Here is a 21951-nt window from a genome sequence, read left to right on the forward strand (position 1 = left end):
ATTCTTACTTTTCAGAATAGGAAAGTGTTTTAAGTTCTATTTTATTAAATAAGTAATTTCTAATTTTTGTAAAACTGTATATAAACAATTATGCAAAATTAAATATTACTTTTAGTATTGAACATTCTGTGTCGGCCAAAACTAAAGCAACATCTTAATTTATTGTTTTTGGTGTATAATTACTTAGCTTAAAATATTTTATAATATCTTTATATATATATTGCTAATATCCCTACAAAATTAAAAATAAAAACAGTAAAAAAACAACAATATTTTATAGTTAAAGTTCTACAATATCTCTTTGGATCAAGAATATCTTTAACAGATTTTGCACTTGGTTCAAATCGAAATACTATGCTGGCAATTTTATAATGTCAATATTTTTCAGCTTATACCGTATTTTGACCATTACCAGTAAATTAGCGATAACCGAATCAATCATTTGACTTTGCATCACCATTACTGGTGTGACTTCTGTAAGGAAAAGACGAACAAATGCTTTCGCTGGTGCGAACGATTAGCTTCATGTAACTAAAAACGAATTCGATCACACACAATACAGTTTATTTCTTTTTTTGAATTGAACTAGGCCCCCGATCTTGATCATTTAACGTTTTAGGTTACAAAGTTGAATTAAAAAAACATATTTAATTTTTTAAACGTTAAGTTAATTTTCATAGAAAATAAAGGAGACAATTGACTGTCTCCTTGCGTTGCATTTCCAACCAACCTGCATTTTAAACATCTTATGCAGGGTTGACATTTTTTAAGAAAAGACGAACGAAAATTTCTACTTTGCGAATAATTTTCGTCTCATAACTCAAAAACTAACATTCCAACATAGCACGCGTTAGAATCTTTGGCCACTTTATAAAGTTTTTAAAAAAAGTATTTAAATTAAAAAAGCACTATTGAAAAGTCTTCTTCCAAACGGGATTTGGCACGTTTAGCGATAGTACCCATGGGATCCGATGGCGGTGGGATGCCAGTAAAATAATGAGCACTTTCTTTAAAAAAGAATTCTGTTCTGCCAGATTTGTACCCGTATAAAATGCAGTCACCAGTTCTAAAACAAGAATTTAAATCACAGATCAAAAATGATAATTAGCTAATTTGATGTTTCGAGTTTTATAAAACAATTTCCTAAAGGAAGATAATAGTTTCTTTGTGGTTATTTTAATTAATATTATAATATTTATTTATATTTCTAAGCAGCTTTGAGTTTTCAAATATTTTTTGTTTATTACTTTATACTTCTTCCTTTAGATGTTTGTCGCGTGAAACTGAATTCATTTTATATACATATAAAGAAAATTAAAACTTACCTTAAAAATATATCAGTGATAAGTTGGCCAGTACTAAGATCAATACGCATATGTTCAAGAAAAGATTGATCGAGAGGTGTCCAAGGGCCATGGTTTAAAACAGTATCCCATTTGGAATCAAGACAAATCAAGCTATATATACCTTCGCTCACGCCTTCCATCATGTTTACGTTTAATGTTTGATACAGATGCGATTCCATTTTTCCTAATTTTGCAACGCATTTATCAAACTGAATACAAAAAAAGAGAAATGTTTAATGGGTAGTTCTTTAAGAGAATAAACTAATTAACATTTATATGATAAAATAAAATAACATTATAATTAATAAAAATAACATTCATAGGATATTGTCGATAAATTAAATTACTTAAAGCCAATTTATTGACAAAGTTCTAAAATCAATTTAAAGGTCGATCTAATAACTCTCGTATAACTTTTAAAATTAGTTTTAAAAATATTAAGAACTCAAGCATTTCTTCACTTTCTATTATTTATTTAGAACTTAGTGTACATTTATTAATGAGACTTAGATCTTGGTTTAATAATACAAAGTTTTAACGAATAATAAACCTTTTTCATTCTTATGAAATTTGAAGTTATTTCTTGACAAATTGGAAATGGTTTATATGTTCCCTAGCGTAGCCTTATAGTTAAAAAGCTTAATATTAAAACCTACAATATGCATTATCTATACATGCACATATTATATATAAACGTCATCGTGAGCGAGGTGCCAGCATATAACTTGATAAAATCGAGGGTTGTCGATCTTCGATCAACTCTAAACAAATTATTTTTGACAGCACGTAATTTGAGACGAGTTCCATTGTGACTTTTACTTAAAAATGTTATTGGGCGCACTCACAAAACTAGTGGCTACGTAGTCAAAATTCAACTAGCTTTGTGAATGCAAAACTACGCTACAAAGCTGGTCAATCTGGAATTGTCATATTATTGAAAGAAATTGTCCGAAAACGATATTTGGAATTCTGTATCGCTTTTCGATTTTGTTTATTTGTTCAACAACATGTGATTGCATACTTCTAGGATGTCGACAGCTATCAAATATCTAGAAAGATGGCATGTACAATTTTATCGATATGTAAAACTTGAGCAAATCGATAAAAATAAGTAAAACATTAAGTTATTTAAGTTATAAAATGAAGAAAAACTAAGAAAAAAGCACGCAGGTTATCTTTTAAGTATTTAAACTTTAATTTCGGTGACTGTTAAGTAAAACTACACAAATATTTAGAAAACATAAATTATCGATTGATGAATGATTGAATAGTGTAAGAAGACTCATCACTATTAATTTGACAGATTGTTTTTGAATATTCGTTTTGAAAGAAATATTTGTTTACTTGGCTTGTAATGTAAGTGTTTCTATAAAATTAAAATAATTTTCATTTATTTTCTGTTTTGGACTTCAAGGAAAACAGGAACTTAAAGATGCTATACAAAACAACGAGTTTAAGTCTTAGTTCGTTTTTGTGATCCAATACCATTGTGAACTTTAATAAAATATTACATATTATTTTGCTTATGTTATAAAGTGATTTTTTTATTGTTTTCTGATAAATCTACATATATACCTGTACCTTGTACATATATGCAATGTAAATGAATCCCAAAAATCTCTAAGATTTCTTCTTACCCCTCGAAAGTTCAAAGGCTCCTCATTTTACTCTTATGTATCACTCAAACAAATATTTACCTACGGATCATATCTCTTTTTATAAAAAAAAAACGTTATTTTTAGTAAAATGGTACAAGTTAATCAATTTAAGAAGAAAAACGTCAAAGAAAATGCTGTTGTCTATTTTTGTTCGCATGTACGAAAGAAAACTTTTGTTTTTTAAGTTACATGAAGCAAATCTTTCGCACACGCGAAAACGTTCAATCGTGTGTACAAAATTTCACTCTCCTACTTTTATAGTTAGATTTAGCCAATCAGAATCCCTTGACTACGTAGCTAATAGCTTTGTGAATGCGACCATTGTGAACTATGAAATGAAATGTCAAATAAGTTTTCTTTGAAATTATTTCATTCTAGTTTTAATTTTCAGTTTTTCTTTGATTCGGAGAGTGAAAGTGAAGGCGAAGAAGTGTCTTGTGCTAAACTCAAAAGAAGATATTTGAGAGATAATAGCAACCTATTCGAATTGAGTGAAAATGAGTAAATATTCAAAACATTTGTAAAACAATTTTTTTAGCTTTGTGCAGCAGTTTAGAGTAAACAAGGAATGTTTTCACACGTTACTGAGCTCGTTTGATTTTCCAGAAGACAAAAAAAGAACATCAGTTCCATCAGTTCTACAGCTTTGTGCAACATTAAATCTCCTAGCCAGTGGGAGTTACCAAACCAATGTTGGAACAAATGTGTTGCTTAATATGGCACAGACAACAGTTTGTACATATATATATACATTATATGTATTTAACGTCAACCTACTTTTTCCAATCTTTAAGATTTTTTTTGTGGAGGACCTACTGTGTTAAGTGATTCAATTAGTTTTCCCCATAGCATATTAATATTTTTCCTCCCTACGGCAGTTTTAAGAATTCCCCTCGCTAAATCATCGTGCGAACTCATAAAATTGGTCGAAATCTCAGTCCGTTTCTTATTTATTGACATATTATTTTGTTTTTCCATTTTTCTCATACAAAAATCACTGCCGACGATAACTAATTTCTATCTAGTGAAAACTTTTGTTTTAAACGTCATTTTAAAGTTTGTGTGCTGCCAAATCTGGCGAAACAATCGAGGACACTCGATTGAACCAAAATGTGTGCTGCCAATAATCGATTCTATCGACTAACTCGGCTGTATCAAGTTACGTGCTGGCACCCTGGGACTGGTCCGCGTCCATAACTGTATTTTCTAATAATTTAATAATATTGTACATTAAACAAAACCTGATGACTTCAAATTTAATAAAACAATATTAGCTGATCATTAAATCGATCAAAGACCCTTAAATTTGAGGATCTAATAAATAAATGGGTAAATTCACAAACGTCAATTTGTTTTGTAATGGTTAGGCATGACTTCTTTTTTGCGATGCTGATAGTTGCTCAGCTGATTACGATGCGATGTTGACTGACAAAAAGTTTTACGTTTAAAAACAACTTTTGCTTTATGATGGATGTGATACTAATTAAAACTCTCATTGTACTTAAAATCTATAGCCCCACATTTTATCTCCTTTGAAACTTTTATCCACAATTCTGTCTTTGATTTTCTGCCGGCAATAAATTCACATAAATATTTAAATCTGGTTTCTATTAATTGTTTAATTTTGCGCTGTTAAAAAATTTCCTGAAATTCATCAAATTAAATAATTTATAAACAATTTAGAATTTGATTTAATATTTTTCATTGTCATTTTCTGCCATTTTTGCTCCAAATCGCGTCGGCATCAACAACTTATCAAGAAAATTCCTGATGCTTTGTTTTTTATATTTGCTAAACAGTTAATTGAACTTTGCAATAATGAACAGTTGACATTTTAAGTGATGCCAAATGTTTGCGTTTATGAACGTGTTAAAGGGGTGATCGCAAATCAATGCCATGCGATTGGTTTGTGAATTTACACTTTATCTCAGACTGAGATCTGTATCATAATTTAACCGAGTTCCATAAATCAATAAACCGATTTTTAGAACTTTGTCAAGGAATAAATTTGGTGTGAAAAGCAAGTTACAGTTAGCTAGGACCCATGCAACCAATAACCAAGATTTCAGCAATATCTCTTAAAGAGCCAGGCATCCTTATTATCAACCAAAATGACGGTTGATAAAATCTATCAATTAAAAAACGGTATTGCGAAAGTGATTTTATAAAATATTATGTCTGATGAAATCGCCGATATGATGGAGACTGTTGGGCCACGATGTTTATTTATTTATTTAATATCAATTAAAATTTACAATCTCAAATAGACAAATGAAGTTTTTAAAATATTCGTTGAATCATTATAAAATTAAAGCTATATACAAAAAAAATTACAATTATTTAATTGCATTATTCAATTTGTTAAAAAGTACAAGTTTAACATATTTTTGAATGAGTTTCGACTCAAATGAAAATTAAAATCTATATTAAGTGATACATTATTAATCTCCCTAACACTGCGAGTTATGGGTTCATTAAACGCATAATTTACTCTATGGACGTTTTCCCGGAATAATGTTCGAATTCTTAGTTCTCTAGAAGGAGCGTAGAGATCAATAAGCGATAATAAATAAGGACAATCAATATGATATGATAAGATATCTCTGACAAAATTTATGGCAAACATCTTACGGCGACTTTCAATTGTCTGCATACCAATAAGCTGACATCTAACGATATACGAAGGCATTTCAATGTTCCAGCCTAGTTTGTGTACTACAAATCTTGTAAATTTTTTTTGGACATTTTCTATTCTTGTAATATGAACATTGTAATGAGGATTCCACACTACGCAGCAATATTCAAGGATTGATCTAACATAAGCCACATAAAGGGCTTTAAGTGTGTAGGGGTCCTTAAGACCGAATGAATTACGAAAAATAAAACCCAACATAGAGTTGGCTTTGTTCACCATGAATTCTGTATGTTGTACAAAGTTTAGCTTGTAATCAAAAATGACTCCAAGGTCTTTTTTAATAGAAACTCTATCAAGGACATGGCTTTGCATATTGTAGTCGTAAACGATAGGTAACAAACGACGTGTAAACGAAAAACATTGACATTTGGATATGTTTAGAGCTAATTGGTTTATATTGCACCATTTGATAAGATTGTTTACATCATTTTGGAGAAGTGTACAGTCTGTTAAGTTTTTTACACGTCTAAAAATTTTTAAATCATCCGCAAACATAAGACGCATTGAGTTTGTAAGGACATCAGGTAGGTCATTAATAAAAATAAGGAACAGCATTGGACCTAAATGACTCCCTTGCGGAACGCCAGAAGTTACAGAAAAGGTATGAGAGGTAATCGAATCAATTGAAACGAGTTGACTGCGCCCTGTAAGATAAGCTGTCAGCCATTTTAGCATGTTGGAATGAAAACCTATGTTCTCTAATTTTTTTAATAAAATTGTATGATGCACCCTATCAAACGCTTTTGCAAAATCGGTGTAGATAACGTCCACTTGGTAACCCTTTTCCAATGAATTGAGAATACAATTCGTGAAAATGGTTAGGTTAGTGGAAGTTGATCTACCGGGTACAAAACCGTGTTGGTACGGGGATATGATTTCTTTTAATAAAAAATTCAATTTATCGCAAACAATTTTTTCAAATCGAGGACAGTTTACTAATAGGTCGGTAGTTTGTTATTTCCTGTTTTGGACCACATTTGTGAATAGGAGTAACAAAGGACGTTTTCCATTCTGGCAAAAATACACTATATGTTAACGAACTATTGAACACAAAACTCTAGACAGAACGACGGAACATTTTTTTAAAACAATAGGTGGAATTTCATCCGGACCAGAATTTTTATCTTCAGTTAGACCAGATAGAGCCAATTCAACTTCTGATAAGGTAACACTTAAATTTCCTATGCTTAGACTATTTAGAGACTGACAAAAAGAGGCGCTAGTGGCATTATTAGAACCAATATAATTTGACTTAAAAAACTTAGCAAAGGCATCGCAAATAGATGGTAGACTTGTTAAAGTCGAACCTAAATATTGCATACTTTTAGGGAATCCATTAGATTTTTTTTACTTTTAATGAAACTCCAAAAACATTTACTATTAACTCTTAGCTTGGATTCTAAAGAGTAAATATAGTTTTTATATAAAAAATTATTTAGAACATTGAAATTCATTTCACACTCATTATAAATGCTGCACAAATTGGCATCAGAATAACCATTTCTTAAACAGTTATAAGCTTTATTCTTTTTATTATTTAAATTAATTAATCGACTGTTATACCAAGGAGGCTTAGAAGCATTTTTCAATTTTGTTTTAGGAACAAATAGATCGATGGCTGTCTTAAGAGAACTAAGAAAATTGTTGTAAAAACTTGATAATTCCCAAGATTGAATAAAAGTTGAAGGCAGTACTACATTATTATCAATATAACTCGCAATGTTGTTAAAATTAGCTTTGCAGAAATTATATTTATGTATATTTAAAAAGCATTTTTGGTTTGAAAAAGTTCAGTATTTTAAATTCAAAAATCAAAGCAATGTGATGTAAAGTGTTTGGAAATATTGGAAAAATAGAATTATTTACGAACAAATTTAAGTCTTTGTTTGTTTTCTGTTTTTTTTTTTTTTAAGTTTTGATTTTTAAATGGGTTCATCGATTCAACTTACACCAGCGTTAGACATTTTCATAAAGTCAGATTTGCGATCGAACAAATGCAATAAATAAAACAAATAAAATAAATATCCAAGAAGAAAAAAAAAAAAAAAAAAAAAAAAACTAAAATATAAAGTAGGGACAATATAAGTTTTATTTGAATAAAAAAAGGTGCAGCTTTGAATCTAGGTTTTGATCGAAAAAAGAATTCAGGTCTGGAAAATGTTCGTTATGAATTACTGTAACTTTTAAAATTAAGAAAGTTAAAACATTTTTCCTTCGACATCTTGGTTATCAAAACAAATCTCTCTGTGAAAACTTACGTTTTTTGTGTGACGTTTATGAACATTCTGCGGATATTTAAAATCGTACTCAAGCAGTCATGCACACGTTCTGCAGAATAAGTGTATTCATTAATGCAATAAAGTAGAAAGACATTCGTACTAACGCAGACATTTATGAAAAGTACTATATTAGAAAGTCAATAAATATTCCTTTTCACAAGTTAGTTGAACAAATTTTCCGGAGGTTTAACCGATTCATGAGAAATTCGTATCATTAAAATAAAAACAAATTTTACGAGTCGGAAAAATTTATTTATTTTCAAATTTTGTATTAGCTCCAGCTATGAAATACATTTTTTTTTTCGAGTTTAACGATCTCTTCCATTATGTAGACCAATCCCAATCTAATTCAAATGCTCATTTTGTAATTATTTCTTACCTATTACCAACAAATAGACCGCAAATGTAAGATTAAAAAAGAAAGGCAGTTAACCAGAAAATGATGGTAAAATTGTATTCGCAATACAGATTTTTTCATTCAAACCCAAAATGTTAATATTAAGTAAAATCTAGTACGGAATTTACATATATTTATGGCAGTTCCTCAAAAACAACTCTAAGAATAATAGAACCAAGCACTTTAAAGGAGCATCAACGCCTTTCCAACAACACTACTCAAAAACATTCTTGTGGAAGCAGGTCAATGTGTTTCGAACAAATCATCTAGAGTCTAGTTGTAATATGGTCCTCTCTAAGACTTTAGTTATAGATAAAGACATTTATTATCTTATAACCCTTTAGTGCAAGAAACGTTTTCTATCTGCTCTAAAAACAATTCTCACAAATCTATAACGAACTCTTAAAAGAAAATCGAATGGAGTCTTTACCACAAACATTAAATAAAAGTTAACGAACATTAATCCTACCCTCAATACCCAACAAAGGTATCAAAATAAAAAATTACCAACTACATTCGCTTAAGACTTGTTCACACCTCAGCAACTCATGAACGCTTTCGAAACAAAAACAATCCACCGATATGCACCACCTGCAATACAACAATGATTTTAACTCACCACCTCGAAAACGGTTAGTACAGTTTTGCATGAGTACCAAGCGGGATTCAGGAAAGTGTGTTCGACTTTGGATCATTGTTAGGCTGAGCAGATATATAGAAAAACAAGAATAAAAAGCTTTATGCTATCTTTGTCGATTTTCAAGCAGCCTTTGACACTATAAGGCAAGAAAATCTCTTCTACAAATTATATACAGTTATAATATATTCAAAATGTTAAATTGCATTGAAGGGTTCATACCATAATTATACAGCTTGTATTTGGGACGCAAAAATGTCTCTCCGAAGATTTCGAAAAAATACTGGGAATATAAATAACAATTGCAATCAATAAAATTGACGGCAAAAAAAGTTGAATTTTAAATAAAATTAGTCAATACCTGGCAGCCTTGGTTGTTTTAAATATCGAGAATTTTTAAGCAAATAATTAATAGATGGTATTTTATCTATCAGAAAAGTAAGGGCTACGCTCGTAATGGTTTTAAAAATATGGAAAAATAACTACTAGCTCAAACATAAAGCTTCGACTTTTCCGCTCCAATATTCAATCCGTGCTGCTTTCCAGCCACAGACAATGTCACAAGAAACCTGAAAACGTTCGTTAATATATATCTTCGGAAAACCTGGACGATTTTCATGCACAACCACATCTCCAATGCTGAGCTCAGCATGCGAGAACGGGTAAAGAACCAAGAACCAATGGTCGCATTCACAAAGCTAGTGGCTACGTAGTCAAGGGCTAAATCTTACTACAAAAGTAATTGAAATTTCCCCTCCGACGTAGTCTACAAATTTTGGCTACAAAGTTAGCACACTGGTTTTGACGTTTCACAATTAGCTGCCGGTAAGGACACAAGAATTCAATATGAAATTAATCTTTCGGTATTTGCATACAAATATAAATCAATCATATTATATCTTCTAATTGGTTTTATTGAATTTAAAAAGAAAAAAACCTATTTAAAGTTCTAAAAACAAAAATGTTTCTTATTATATATATTTGAATTTGTCATTAATATGATAGTTCTGGGTTGACTAGCTTTGTAGTGCAATTTTGCATTCACAAAGCTAGTTGAATTTTGACTACTTAGCCACTAGCTTTGTAAATGCGCACAATAGAGTCTTTTTATTATAACTAAATAAAAGTTTTTGTTGCACGATTCATACAATTAAATAAATTAAATTTAAAATTCACTTCTACGTACCATAGTTTGGACTATTTCCTGCTTCTGTGTGGAACCCTTTTCTAGCAGCAGAAACATAGTCATATTTTGCTGACCACAAATATATAATTCAACCTTTTGAAATTCATTTGAATGTTGCATTGTGTCAGTTGATGTGAGATCTTTCTGAACATTTGTTTTACCTCCGCATTTTTCCACTGAAGGAATTGTATAATCAAGTCCTTGTAAACTATCACGACGATTATATCCTGTATGCGTTTCATCTGTGAAAGCCAATACTGACAGCTTAGCCATTAAAGGCGTCAGTTGTATACCTGACATTCTTCTGCGTTCAAATGTCGTACTACGTGTATTAACATTTTCCGCTTGAAAGTCACTGTGTGTTTTCAGGGGAAGACTTAAGGCCTTTTTATCAAGTGGTGTTTTAAATTCATGCTTTTTTGGAAGCTGATTTTTATCAATATCAGAAGCGCACTCGATTTGGATGTTATTAAGATCCAGTTGAACTGCAGTTGGGTTCTTGCTGCATTGTATCGTGTCTTCAACTAGTTCAACAGCTTCTTCTTGTTCAGTTTTCTTTTTAGAATCCTTGCGATATTCACGAAGAAATTGATCAAAAATAGAACCTAAAGTATCATTATCACTAAGATTCGATTGCATGGGATCACTTGTTGCTCGCAGCATTGTTTCACTTCTTTCGCTAGAGGGACTACTCAAATCCATTTTGTAAGAACTTAAAGTTTTTTTCAGAGAGAATTTTCTAGAAATTTTTTTGACTGAATCCTGGAGATCAGTAAAAGAATTTCGGCGTTCCATGTTTTCGGAATTATTAACAAATTTACTAAACATTTTATCAAAATCTATTTTGAATGAAGAACGTATTGTTTTTGATGCGTTTGAATCTTCATTTGGATTTGCACAGATTGACATAATACCATTGCCATGTAAAATTTTGTTTTCAGTCATAGGAGTCGAACAAACACTTGTTCGACCTATATACTCTGGATAGTGGTTCTTATCTTTTGGTGGTTTTTCGTTTTCTTTGAGATCTTTTGGAATCACTTCTTGCAATGGTAAATGGGTTGGCCTCAAAGCGATTTTTTTAGTCTTAACAACGGTTGGTTCAACATGTTCAATTTGATCGGAGCTATGTTCTTCAGGTATGTTTGAGAAAATGATACTTCGGTCTCTTTTCATTTTTCTCTTTTGAAAGTGGTTTTGCATAGCGTTGTTTGAGAGATGTTGCGTTTGTAGAGTTTGTGAACGATAGGCGTCGGCAGATAGCTTATTGAAGTGATCAACAGGAATGTAAACGAAAATCATTTGGACTCCAACAGGAACATGGAAGTTAACAGTTATCATTTCAGCTGTGGACCTTATGCGATGGGGGTCAGTAAAAACGATATTTTTTGTCACACTATCCGACAGCTGGGAAACAACAATTCTGAAAAACAGGTTTATGACTTATACACTTATCGTTATAAAGAGAAATTTAAAAAGTTTATTGCTAGCAAATTTTGCTAAATTAATTTTTTGTATAATAATTTAAATTAATTCCATTTAAACCATTTAAATGTTTTGCATGCAAGACATACATTTTTTAACTATCGCACATTTTTTAACTATCAAAAAATTCACATCATATATAACCCAAACACCTCATAAATCTAATGTACAATGCCGGCAAGGCACGCAGCGAAACAAGAGGCATACAAAATGGCGCTGCACAGTCGGACCAGAGCAGCTCGCGAGCTCTACGAGCAAAAGAGCCACCAACCGAAGCCTGTAAGGACGATCAGGGGAACATCGTCGTAGAACCGCAGTCTATATTGAGAATATGGAGAAACCACTTCTCCAAATTATATATTAAATAATATAGGCAACGCAGATCAACAATTCCACCTACCCGACCTCGACGAAGTGAAGAAAGCTATGTCTAAGCTGAAGTCAAACAAAGCAGCTGGAGCTGACGGCATCGCTGCCGAACTATTTAAAGCAGCAGGCGATGACATGGTAGGGAGCATGCACCAACTCATCTGCAAAATATGGTCGGACGAAAGCATGCCCGATGAGTGGAATCTCAGCTTAGAGTGTCCGATACATAAGAAAGGAGACCCTCTAAACTGCGCCAACTACAGAGGCATCCGTCTCCTTAACATTGCGTATAAGATCCTCTCTGCCGTATTATGTGAACGTCTGAAGCCATTCGTCAACAACCTGATTGGTCCTTATCAGTGTGGCTTCAGACCAGGAAAGTCCACTATCGACCAAATATTCACACTACGGCAGATCTTGGAAAAAAACCCAGGAACTTCAAATCGATACCCACCATCTCTTTATCGACTTTAAAGCCGCGTATGACAGCATCTATAGGGAAGAGCTCTACAGAGCAATGTCTAGTTTTGGCATCTCTGTCAAACCTATCCGTTTGTGCAAAATGATGATGGAGAATGCACACTGCTCTATCAAGGTCGGAAAAGATCTTACCGATGCATTTGATGTCAAAATAGGTTTTAGACAAGGCGATGCACTGTCATGCGACTTCTTCAATATAGTTGGAAAGAATTGTGCAAAACTCAACCGTCAACACTAGAGGCACGATCTTCCAAAGGTCCATCCAATAACTCGGATACGCAGATGATATTGACATAACTGGAAGATCAAAACGTGATGTCAGTGGAGCGTTTTTGAGCATTGCGAAGGAAGCGAAGAAGATGGGTTTAGTGGTCAATGAGGCAAGACCAAGTATATGCTGTCATCAATGAGGCAAGACCAAGTATATGCTGTCATCAAAAAAGGACACTGAACGACGACGTCTTGGACAAAACGTCACCATGGACAGCTATAACTTCGAGACAGTTAAGGACTTTGTCTTCTTAGGCACCGCTATAAACACAGATAACGACACCAGCGCTGAAATCACACGAAGAATAACTCTTGCAAATCGCTGCTTTTTTGGACTTAAAAGGAAATTGAGAAGTAAAGTCCTCTCTAGAGCATCTACGAGTAAAATCACCATCTTTAAGACACTCATTTATGGCGCTGAGGACTGGACCCTGTCAAAGAAAGATGAGAGCGTCTTAGGATGCTTCGAGAGAAAAATTCTTTGGGTAATTTTTGGTCCCGTACACGAAGATGGAGAATGGAGGAGAAGATATAACGACGAACTGTACGGGCTGTACAGCGACACTGACCTAGTTAGCAGAATTAAAGTCCAACGGCTTAGATGGCTAGGTCATGTAGAGCCAATGGACATCAACGGTCCAGCCCGGAAGGTCTTCAAATCCAATCCCGAGGGACGGCGCAGTAGAGGAAGACCGCGACTCGGGTGGCGCACGCAGGTGGATGAAAACCTCAACCAACTTGGCGTGCGAAACTGGACACAGCTAGCTAGGGACCGAGCTGGCTGGAGACGCATGTTGGTTGAGGCCCAGACCCGCCCGGACTATAGCGCCAGTTTAAGTAAGTAAGTAAGTTCATGTATTGAGAAATAAAAAATATTTAATTTTTTTTAAGAAATTCCAGTACCTGGAATTATTTATTATTTGCTTAATTTAGCATTAAATAGGCTATGTCAAATTTAAAAAGAAGTACTTATAACTTCCAATAGCAATTCATTCACTCTGATTTGTAAAAGAGCCATCTATATTCATTATACACTGCCAATCACTAGGATGAGGCCACATATTTTTCAACCGATTTTCGGTCCGATACCTGTTGGAATTTGTTTAACCCGGAAAATTTTACTACATGAGAGTAGGTACATATTTTCTTAAAACAAAGTGATACAATTATAGGGTTAATTAGAAAAGACCGTTGGAATTTCCTTACATTAATGAATGAGCTACCTAAAAAGGATATAAAAAAGTGAGTCACTAGGATGAGGCCATTGCGAATATTTCGTTGTAGAAGTTCAGATCAGCAATTTTTTTCAAAATTTGGGTTACAATATTTAAGAACGTTTTACAAATAACTATTTTTATTAAATTTCAACTACAAATGGGTTCCGGAAAGACGTTGACAGTAGCAAAAAGAGGACAAATCGATGCTTTCAAGGAAATGGGACTCTCAAGCCGAGAAATAGCAAGGAAGCTGAACAGAAGTAAGTCAGTTGTAAACAACTATCTTGCTGATCCTCAAAACTATGGAAAAAACCAAAAAGGACGCACAGCCCAAGCAACAACATCCCGAGAAAAGCGGGTTATTGCTTCAAATTTCATTCAATCAGCTACTAAAATAAGGTCGAAAAGCGGAGCATCAGCCAGTATTTCGACAGTCCGAAGGATAATAAGAAAAGATGGTACTATCCAGAGAAGAAAACTAGAAAAGAAACCTGTTCTAAAGCAAGTACACAAGGAGCTGCGAATGAACTTTGCAATAGAACATGTCTCTTGGAGCAGTCAATGGAAACGCGTCGTCTTTTCGGATGAAAAAAAGTTTAGCATTGACGGCCCCGATGGTTACAACTTTTATTTCCATGATTTAAGAAAAGAGGAACTAATTTTGGGAAGACATCACAGCCGTACATCAGGTGTTATGGTGTGGGGAGCTATCACCTACTATGGCAAAATCGAATTGGAGTTTCTTTCTCCAACAATGGACGGAAACAGCTACAAATACTTGTTGGAACGCTCATTTGCGAAGATGAAAAATATTTTTGGACCTCTGCCTTGGATTTTCCAACAAGACGATGCCCCCATCCACACTTCCAGGGTTGTCAAAAGCTGGATTTTATCAGAAAACGTAGAGCTTTTGCCATGGCCACCCTATTCACCGGACTTGAACATAATCGAAAACGTATGGGCATGGCTATCTCGAAAAGTTTATGAAGGCGGTAGACAATTTGAAGACAAGGACTCCTTAATTGAAGCTATCCGTGATGCCTGGGACGAGATTTCACTTGACTATTTAAAAAAAACTTTATGATTCCATTCCAAACCGTCTAATAGAGGTCATATCGAAAAATGGGGGCATACTCATTATTAATTGAGAAAAACTTAATAAATAAATGTTTGAAAACCAAAAACTGTAAACATTTCTTTATTTTTTTTGATATTTTATAAGATTTTTCATGTGGCCTCATCCAAGTGACACACTTTTTCATACTGTTTTTAAGTAGCTCTTTAATTAATGTAGGGAAATTCCAACTGTTTTTTCTATTTAACACCTTAATTTTATTACTTTTTTTTAAAGAAAATATCTACCTACTCAAATGTAGTAAATTTTTATTGGTACGAAATTTCCAGCAGGTATAAAGAACGAAAATCGGTTGAAAAATATGTGGCCTCATCCTAGTGATTGGCAGTGTATCACTAGTGCCTTTACAACTACGCGATAGCCAAAATATTTATATCGACTTGAATTTAGTGCTAACAATGGTTGACGGCAAAGTTTGCCACACATTAACCAACACGAAGTCTACACAAAGCCTTTCCATATGCTTAGCTTAGCCATCAAAAAATGAACGAACTACAAAATGTCACCAGAAAAAACCTTAAGGTTGAAAATCAAGACTTTGGATCGTCATTCTTACATTCATCGATAACGTCCTTTGAATGTTGCTTGCATATATCATATAGATTACACATCAAATCTTGGGAAGTCAGTAGAGGTGAGAATACAAATTTAGTAAAAATTTAGAGTCAAGGAAAATGGAAATGGTGGATAAATTGAGGCAAGCATTGGGCATTAAGTTGACCAGCCAAAACCTGGCAAAGACTTTATTTTGGAAGTTATAAAAAGTCGGCTGAAGTGACAGGATTAGATGAAAATGTATATTATTTTAGAATCGATTTCATCTGGATACGAAATAGATGTGAACAAATTTAATGATTATTCACTGGAAGCTACAAACAAGTACATCCCTTTTTATCCATGGTATAATATGCCAACAAGTGTCTACAAAGTGCTTATTCATGGATCCGAAGTTATAAAGTAAGGAATTTTGTCTATTGGAAAATTAGGAGAGAAAGCACAAGAGGGAAACAAAAAGAGGCTAAGTTCATAAGAGAACGTAGGAGTAGAAAAGAGAACACCGACATTGATATTTTTAATAAGTTTTTGTTGTCATCAGATCCTATCATATCTGAATTGATTTTACAGTGAAAATGTTGTAGAAAGAAAAATATGGGACCGAAAGCAATGAATCTGTTAAAGGGTTTACATGTGGAATTAAATATAATATTCAAAGAGCCGCAATCAATTTTAGGAGTGGAGTTTTATAGGTTTGATTCTGATTTCAAATTCGAAATTCGTTTACACCTCCACCCCCAAAATTTGATGTCGGCTCTTAGACTATAAGCGCCTAGTATTAGCATTCCTTACCTATTATTAGATAAAGTATTTTACAACAAAATTTTGACTTTTAATAAGAAAAATACAAAAACTACTATAGCTAATGCGTTTGTGTCATTTTGTGAAGTTTTTGCAAAGCAAGGAATTCATTCGCTTTAAATGTGCACTCTGGACTCTGGACTCTGTGTGTCGGTTGGAAAAATGTCTGGTGTCGAAGCATAGTTTTTGAATGTGTCTTAAGTTTTTAAAAGGACATTGATTACTCAAAAGCTAACTTCCTCAAGTTGATTTCAATTCACACCATCTTAATCATATTAAAATCACTCAGAAATAGCAAAAATCAAAATTTAGATCAGGGAAATTCACTTCGTTTAAGTTTAAACATAAATGAAATCTATATCGAAGAAAAAGAATTTCAAAACTCCAATTTATAATTATATTGTGTACATACTTGTTGTGATATAATATGGCCCCGCCAAGAACACCTTTCGTCTGTTGGCAATTTTGCAAGGTATGCATGGCGTCTAGAAATATATTACTGGCAATCTAAAAATAAAATAAGTTCTTAAAATTAATACAAATAAAAAGATGTAGTTTTCTACCTTTGGAATTCTAAGTTTTGGTACATTTTGGAAAATATTTCCATTATATTGCAAAATTGGAAGGTACGTTCCGAATATGTGATACAATTTTTCTGAGACATTTCTATGATGTTTGTTCGAAGGAAATTGATCATATATAGTTTGTAAATCACGATGAAAAAATCCCACTAGAGAAGCAAGAAGATTAGCACGATGTTCTAAAAGATAATCCGATATATTTCGATCAGTTCCAATTGCCTGCAGTTGAAAACATTTATATTATATTTGAAAGACAATACAAAAAAAAAGTAAATTAGACTTACCACAACAAATCTTCCAAATTCTCTAAAAACAAATTTTCCATTTTGTAAAGATATTATTTTGGGTCTAAAGAAACAGTGTTTTAAAAATTGTGAAGTTCCCATAAGCTGTCCACAAAGGGCAACCTTTTGTATATCTGACACCCAGCTTGGATGAAAATATAAGACAGCATTTATTGGATCGTGTGTCTCATCCTTGCAGTATTCTGTGTCGTAAACGAACACAATCATGGTTTCCCTAAAATTCGATAAAATATCACTATTAGAAAATGAACGAACCTTGTATATTTTATAATCAAAAATGTATTGTTCCATTGTAGTTGCTACTGTGTTTTTAATTTTCAAACATTTCCATTATGATATTTTTTTAATTTATTTATACTTAACACAAGATATTAACAAAAAGCTAGACTTGTGTATTTATTTTTTAGTTTTATTATTATGGTTAGACTTGGACCCGAAGGCCCATAAATTAGTTTTTAATAAAAAATAAACTTAGAACGAGTTGTAGCTGGTAGAGATTGTTTCTAAAATAGAAAGGACTGATATATAAGATTAAGGATGAGATCGTTGCCGCAATTAAAGTACTTAAGAACAACAAAGCGGTAGGGCTTGATGGAATTCCCGTAGAACATTTTCAAGCAGCGCCAACGTCATCAAGCGAACTGCTTCATCCGCTCATAAAAGAAGCCTGGACCACCGAAAGCTGCCCCCATGAGTGGAAGAATGGAATTATCGGAAAGCTCCCAAAACAAGGAGATCTTACAAAGTACGAAAACTGGAGAGGAATTGTTCTACCTGCCGTTGCCAAAATAGTAGCAAAAGTCATACTGGAACTCAGCAGAGAACACTTTGAGGCCGCACTCGATGCCGAACAAGCAGGATTCCGTGCTGGATCCTCCTGTATTGATCATATCAACACTTGGCGGATCATTATTGAACAGTGCGTTGAATATCGATCAGCACTACACCTGCTGTTCATCGACTTCGAGAAGGCCTTTGATAGGGTTAACAGGGAGTATACTACTTTTTATTATTAAAGCAACATTTGATGGATCCAAGTGTCATGTTCTAAACGTTTATAGGTTGTCAGATGATTTTGAAATCCGAAGCGGAGTCAGACAGGGCTGTATTCTGTGGCCAATATTATTTTTGTTGGTGATAAGCGATGTACTGCGCTCAGCTCTGTCAGATAGCGGAGAGATCCAATTGACTTTGACATCCTTTTTAAAGCATTTGGATTACGCAGACGATGTTTGCTTAACATCAACATCAAATGACAACAAGTGTGGAGAGAGAACCAGAAGTTGTGGGGCTGGAAATTAATTCCGACAAAACAAAAATGATCAGTCTCGGAACCCGACCATACTCTCAAATTAATATTTTCTCGCAAACGGTGGAAAAAGTGGAGAGCTTTGAATACCTTGGAAGTATCGTTTCCATCGAAGGCGGAACCAAACAAGTCATCTGTCGCATCGGCAAAGCAAAAGCGGCGTTCGGTATGTTTTCAAAAATTTGGAGGAATAACTCTATCAGCTTAAGAACAAAGCTACGACTGTTTCGCACAAATGTCGAATCTGTGCTTCTTTATGGGTGCAGCATTTGGAAGGTTACTTCAGCCATAACAAGAAAGCTGCAAACATTCGTGAATAGATGTCTTCGTAACATCTTAAGGATTTTCTGGCCAAACCGCATATCAAATGAGGTCCTTCATAAAAGGACAGGTCAGGAACCTATAGAATCTATAATACGAAGGTATAAGTGGCAATGGATTGGGTATACGCTTCGAAAAGGCAACGACTGCATTGCAGGCCAAGCAATGTTGTGGAATCCGCTCATACAAAAAGGAAGAAGAGCTGGACGACCGAGAAGCACATATCGCAGGACAGTAGAGGAGGAATCAGAGACACTAGGAGAGAGCTGAAACACATCTCCGGAAACCGTACACGATGGCGCGTAGGCGAAGATCTGAAAACCTAAGTAAGTAAAGGTGGTGTGTAGGGATTAAGTGGCATAGGGGTTCTAGAATTCTGCAGACCAACATGTTGATAGGGTGAGTTAACCTTGTTAATAATATATAATCTAATATAAAGACCGAATTAATGGTAAATTCGACGAGACTGTTAGTTAGGGAGCCAATATGATATCGCTTACGGGTAAATGTTATGAATTAGTATTTAGTTCTAAGAATTTTTTGCTAGTATTAAATTATTGAGCTTCTAGCTGCAAAGGCCTACCGCTCAATAATACTGTGTTATTTTCATGTTACCAGTGTAAATAGAGACTTTTCAATTATTAATTATTAATAACGTCGTTGATAGCTAACACAAATGACACCAAAGTGGATCCCTTGAGAGACTCCTGAGTTTGCATAAATTGGATTAAAGATTAAGAACCTGAAAACAACTCTATATCAGAGGTTCTAAAGGTACGATCTGTGCCATGAAATAAAAAAGAGTGGCAAATCACGGGTTTTAAGTTCACGATAAATAATAAGGTGAATAAGTTTATCAAAGGCTTCACTAAAATCTGTAGTGATAACTTCCACTTCATTCCCTTTATCTAATTCGTTAAGTTTTTTACACAAATTCAGTAATACGAGCCTGTAGTTCATAACATCATTTGTTGCTCCTTTTAATGCTTTGGAGAGTTAACTTGAGTATTGAAAAGTAGAAACAGTCTTGAATGAGGTTTACTTAGCACAATTTTGCAATGAAATTATAGGCAAACAATATGAACCAGCAGAGAAATCATCTTTATTTCGATTTGGTAGGAGAGGTGGGTAGCTACTTTTTAAATAATCAAAATAACTGTAGTCATGTTCTTCAAGATGATTACTGTACAATTTGCTAAAGAATGGTGCAAAAAGGTTTGTAATAGTTTAAAGGTCGTGAGATGTCTTATCGTGAAGTTTTTATGTTGAAGGGCGGCCATCGGATTTACGTTTAATGTCAATAAATTGTTAGAAGACTGGGACCCGTAATCAGGACACCGTTCATGATTAAAAATACCAACTCAAAATTCGCTTTATTTCTTCTGATAGAGGTATGAACGCATTTAAAGATTTTTTAATTAGTGCTTTTTAGTGGAATAACTGTTAGGTTTTTTGATTGTATGACGGCTGTTGGTGATGACATTTGTTGAACGTGTGGCGAAGATCATTGACGAAAGTGGGGTACTGTTTTGAAAAAGGTATGATTTCATATATTACTTATCTGACGAAGGTGGGGTTTGTTTGCTTGACTTAACAAACCCTTAGTGGAGCACTGGAGCGTAAGCCGATGTGAGTTGAGGTTTAATTTCTGATAACCCTTATTCTCAAAAGTTTGTTTATGTTGCCGGCTTTGAGTTCAGTAACACGTAAATCAAATTTATTTTTGTTTGTAAACATTTTTTGTAAATTGCAAACCGAACTTGTTAATATGTTTATTTGACTTCGTTATTTCTTATTCTTAAAAAGTTTTACCACGAAGTCCAATTAAACTATTTATAAATATTTATTTAGTTTTTTTGGGAAATAGCAATACAAATTGACAAAAAATCAAGGTATTAGGTTTTTCAACATATTACCTTAAAATTAACAAAACGAATAATAATATTAAATATATTTCCGAAAGATTCAAGTAACCACACCTTCTCCTAATTACTGCAATATTTAAGGCATTTCTTTAGTAGTTTTACTTATGTGTATTTGAAAAATTAGGTTTTCCTTAGGCTTTTTTGTTGTTTTTGTTTAGTTAACACTAATAGGTACTGTTAAGCGAAACAAATGTTTTTATCAATGAAAAAAATACCTTTGAACTTTTATGTACATATTTGTTTAACTGCTAATAATTTGTTTGAACATAATAAAATAATATCACAGTTGTTGATTTAAAACACAAAAATAATATTTCATACATTTTTGTTAAACATTTTTCTTACGGAAAACCGTTGATTTCATTAACATATTTGGGAAAATGCAAATTGATATACTGTTAAGTACACATCCCCAAACTAATTTTCCACGGAAAACCTGGGTATCCTTACAAACAAATTTGATTTATTTTGTACTTACTTTGCCATTTTAATTAGTTTTTATTGATTTTGTAAACTTCAAATTGAAACAAATTGCTTAAAAGTTCTTTGGTATGGTCTATAATCACAATACTGCAAAATAAGTTAAGTGTTTTGCGATTTGTAATCAACAAATCAAATCAGCAGAAAAGTATTGTTGTTTCTTATCTTTTATATTTACCCTGGTTACAAGAGGAGATCGAGGAATCGAATCGAATCGAATTGAGATTTCGATCCAGGTATATGGTGGCACTGAATCGAGGAATCGAATTCAAATGGAATCGAAATGACATTTGGGTTGTATTTGTGTGCGTACTGCTACATGAATAATTTTCAAATTTTAAAACAATGCTCTCAACACAAAGACGAGCGCTAAATAAAATTCAGCTTATAACCAAAAATACTCCATTTAAATGGAGTATTTGTGCTTAGAACAAACAAGATAGAAAAAACTTATCGCACGCACACAAGCAAGACCTTACACACCAATAATTGGATTCCCCGATTCAGGTTTACAAACAAA

At 33.3% G+C, this 21951-nt stretch overlaps 1 protein-coding gene across 1 annotated transcript; it reads right to left on the reverse strand.

Moving 5' to 3' along the window:
* Positions 1 to 850: 850 nt before the first annotated feature.
* Positions 851 to 21600, reverse strand: LOC129949471 (uncharacterized). The gene is made up of 7 exons (XM_056060959.1): positions 21430 to 21600; positions 17376 to 17610; positions 17074 to 17310; positions 16923 to 17017; positions 10199 to 11621; positions 1326 to 1555; positions 851 to 1066 (listed from the first exon to the last, which is right to left on the reverse strand). The coding sequence occupies exons 1-7, from the start codon at positions 21435 to 21437 to the stop codon at positions 898 to 900; spliced, it is 2397 nt and encodes a 798-aa protein (XP_055916934.1). The 5' UTR covers positions 21438 to 21600; the 3' UTR covers positions 851 to 897.
* Between the last annotated feature and the right edge of the window lie 351 nt (positions 21601 to 21951).

This window comes from Eupeodes corollae, chromosome 3, assembly GCF_945859685.1.
Source record: "Eupeodes corollae chromosome 3, idEupCoro1.1, whole genome shotgun sequence".
Taxonomy (NCBI): domain Eukaryota; kingdom Metazoa; phylum Arthropoda; class Insecta; order Diptera; family Syrphidae; genus Eupeodes; species Eupeodes corollae.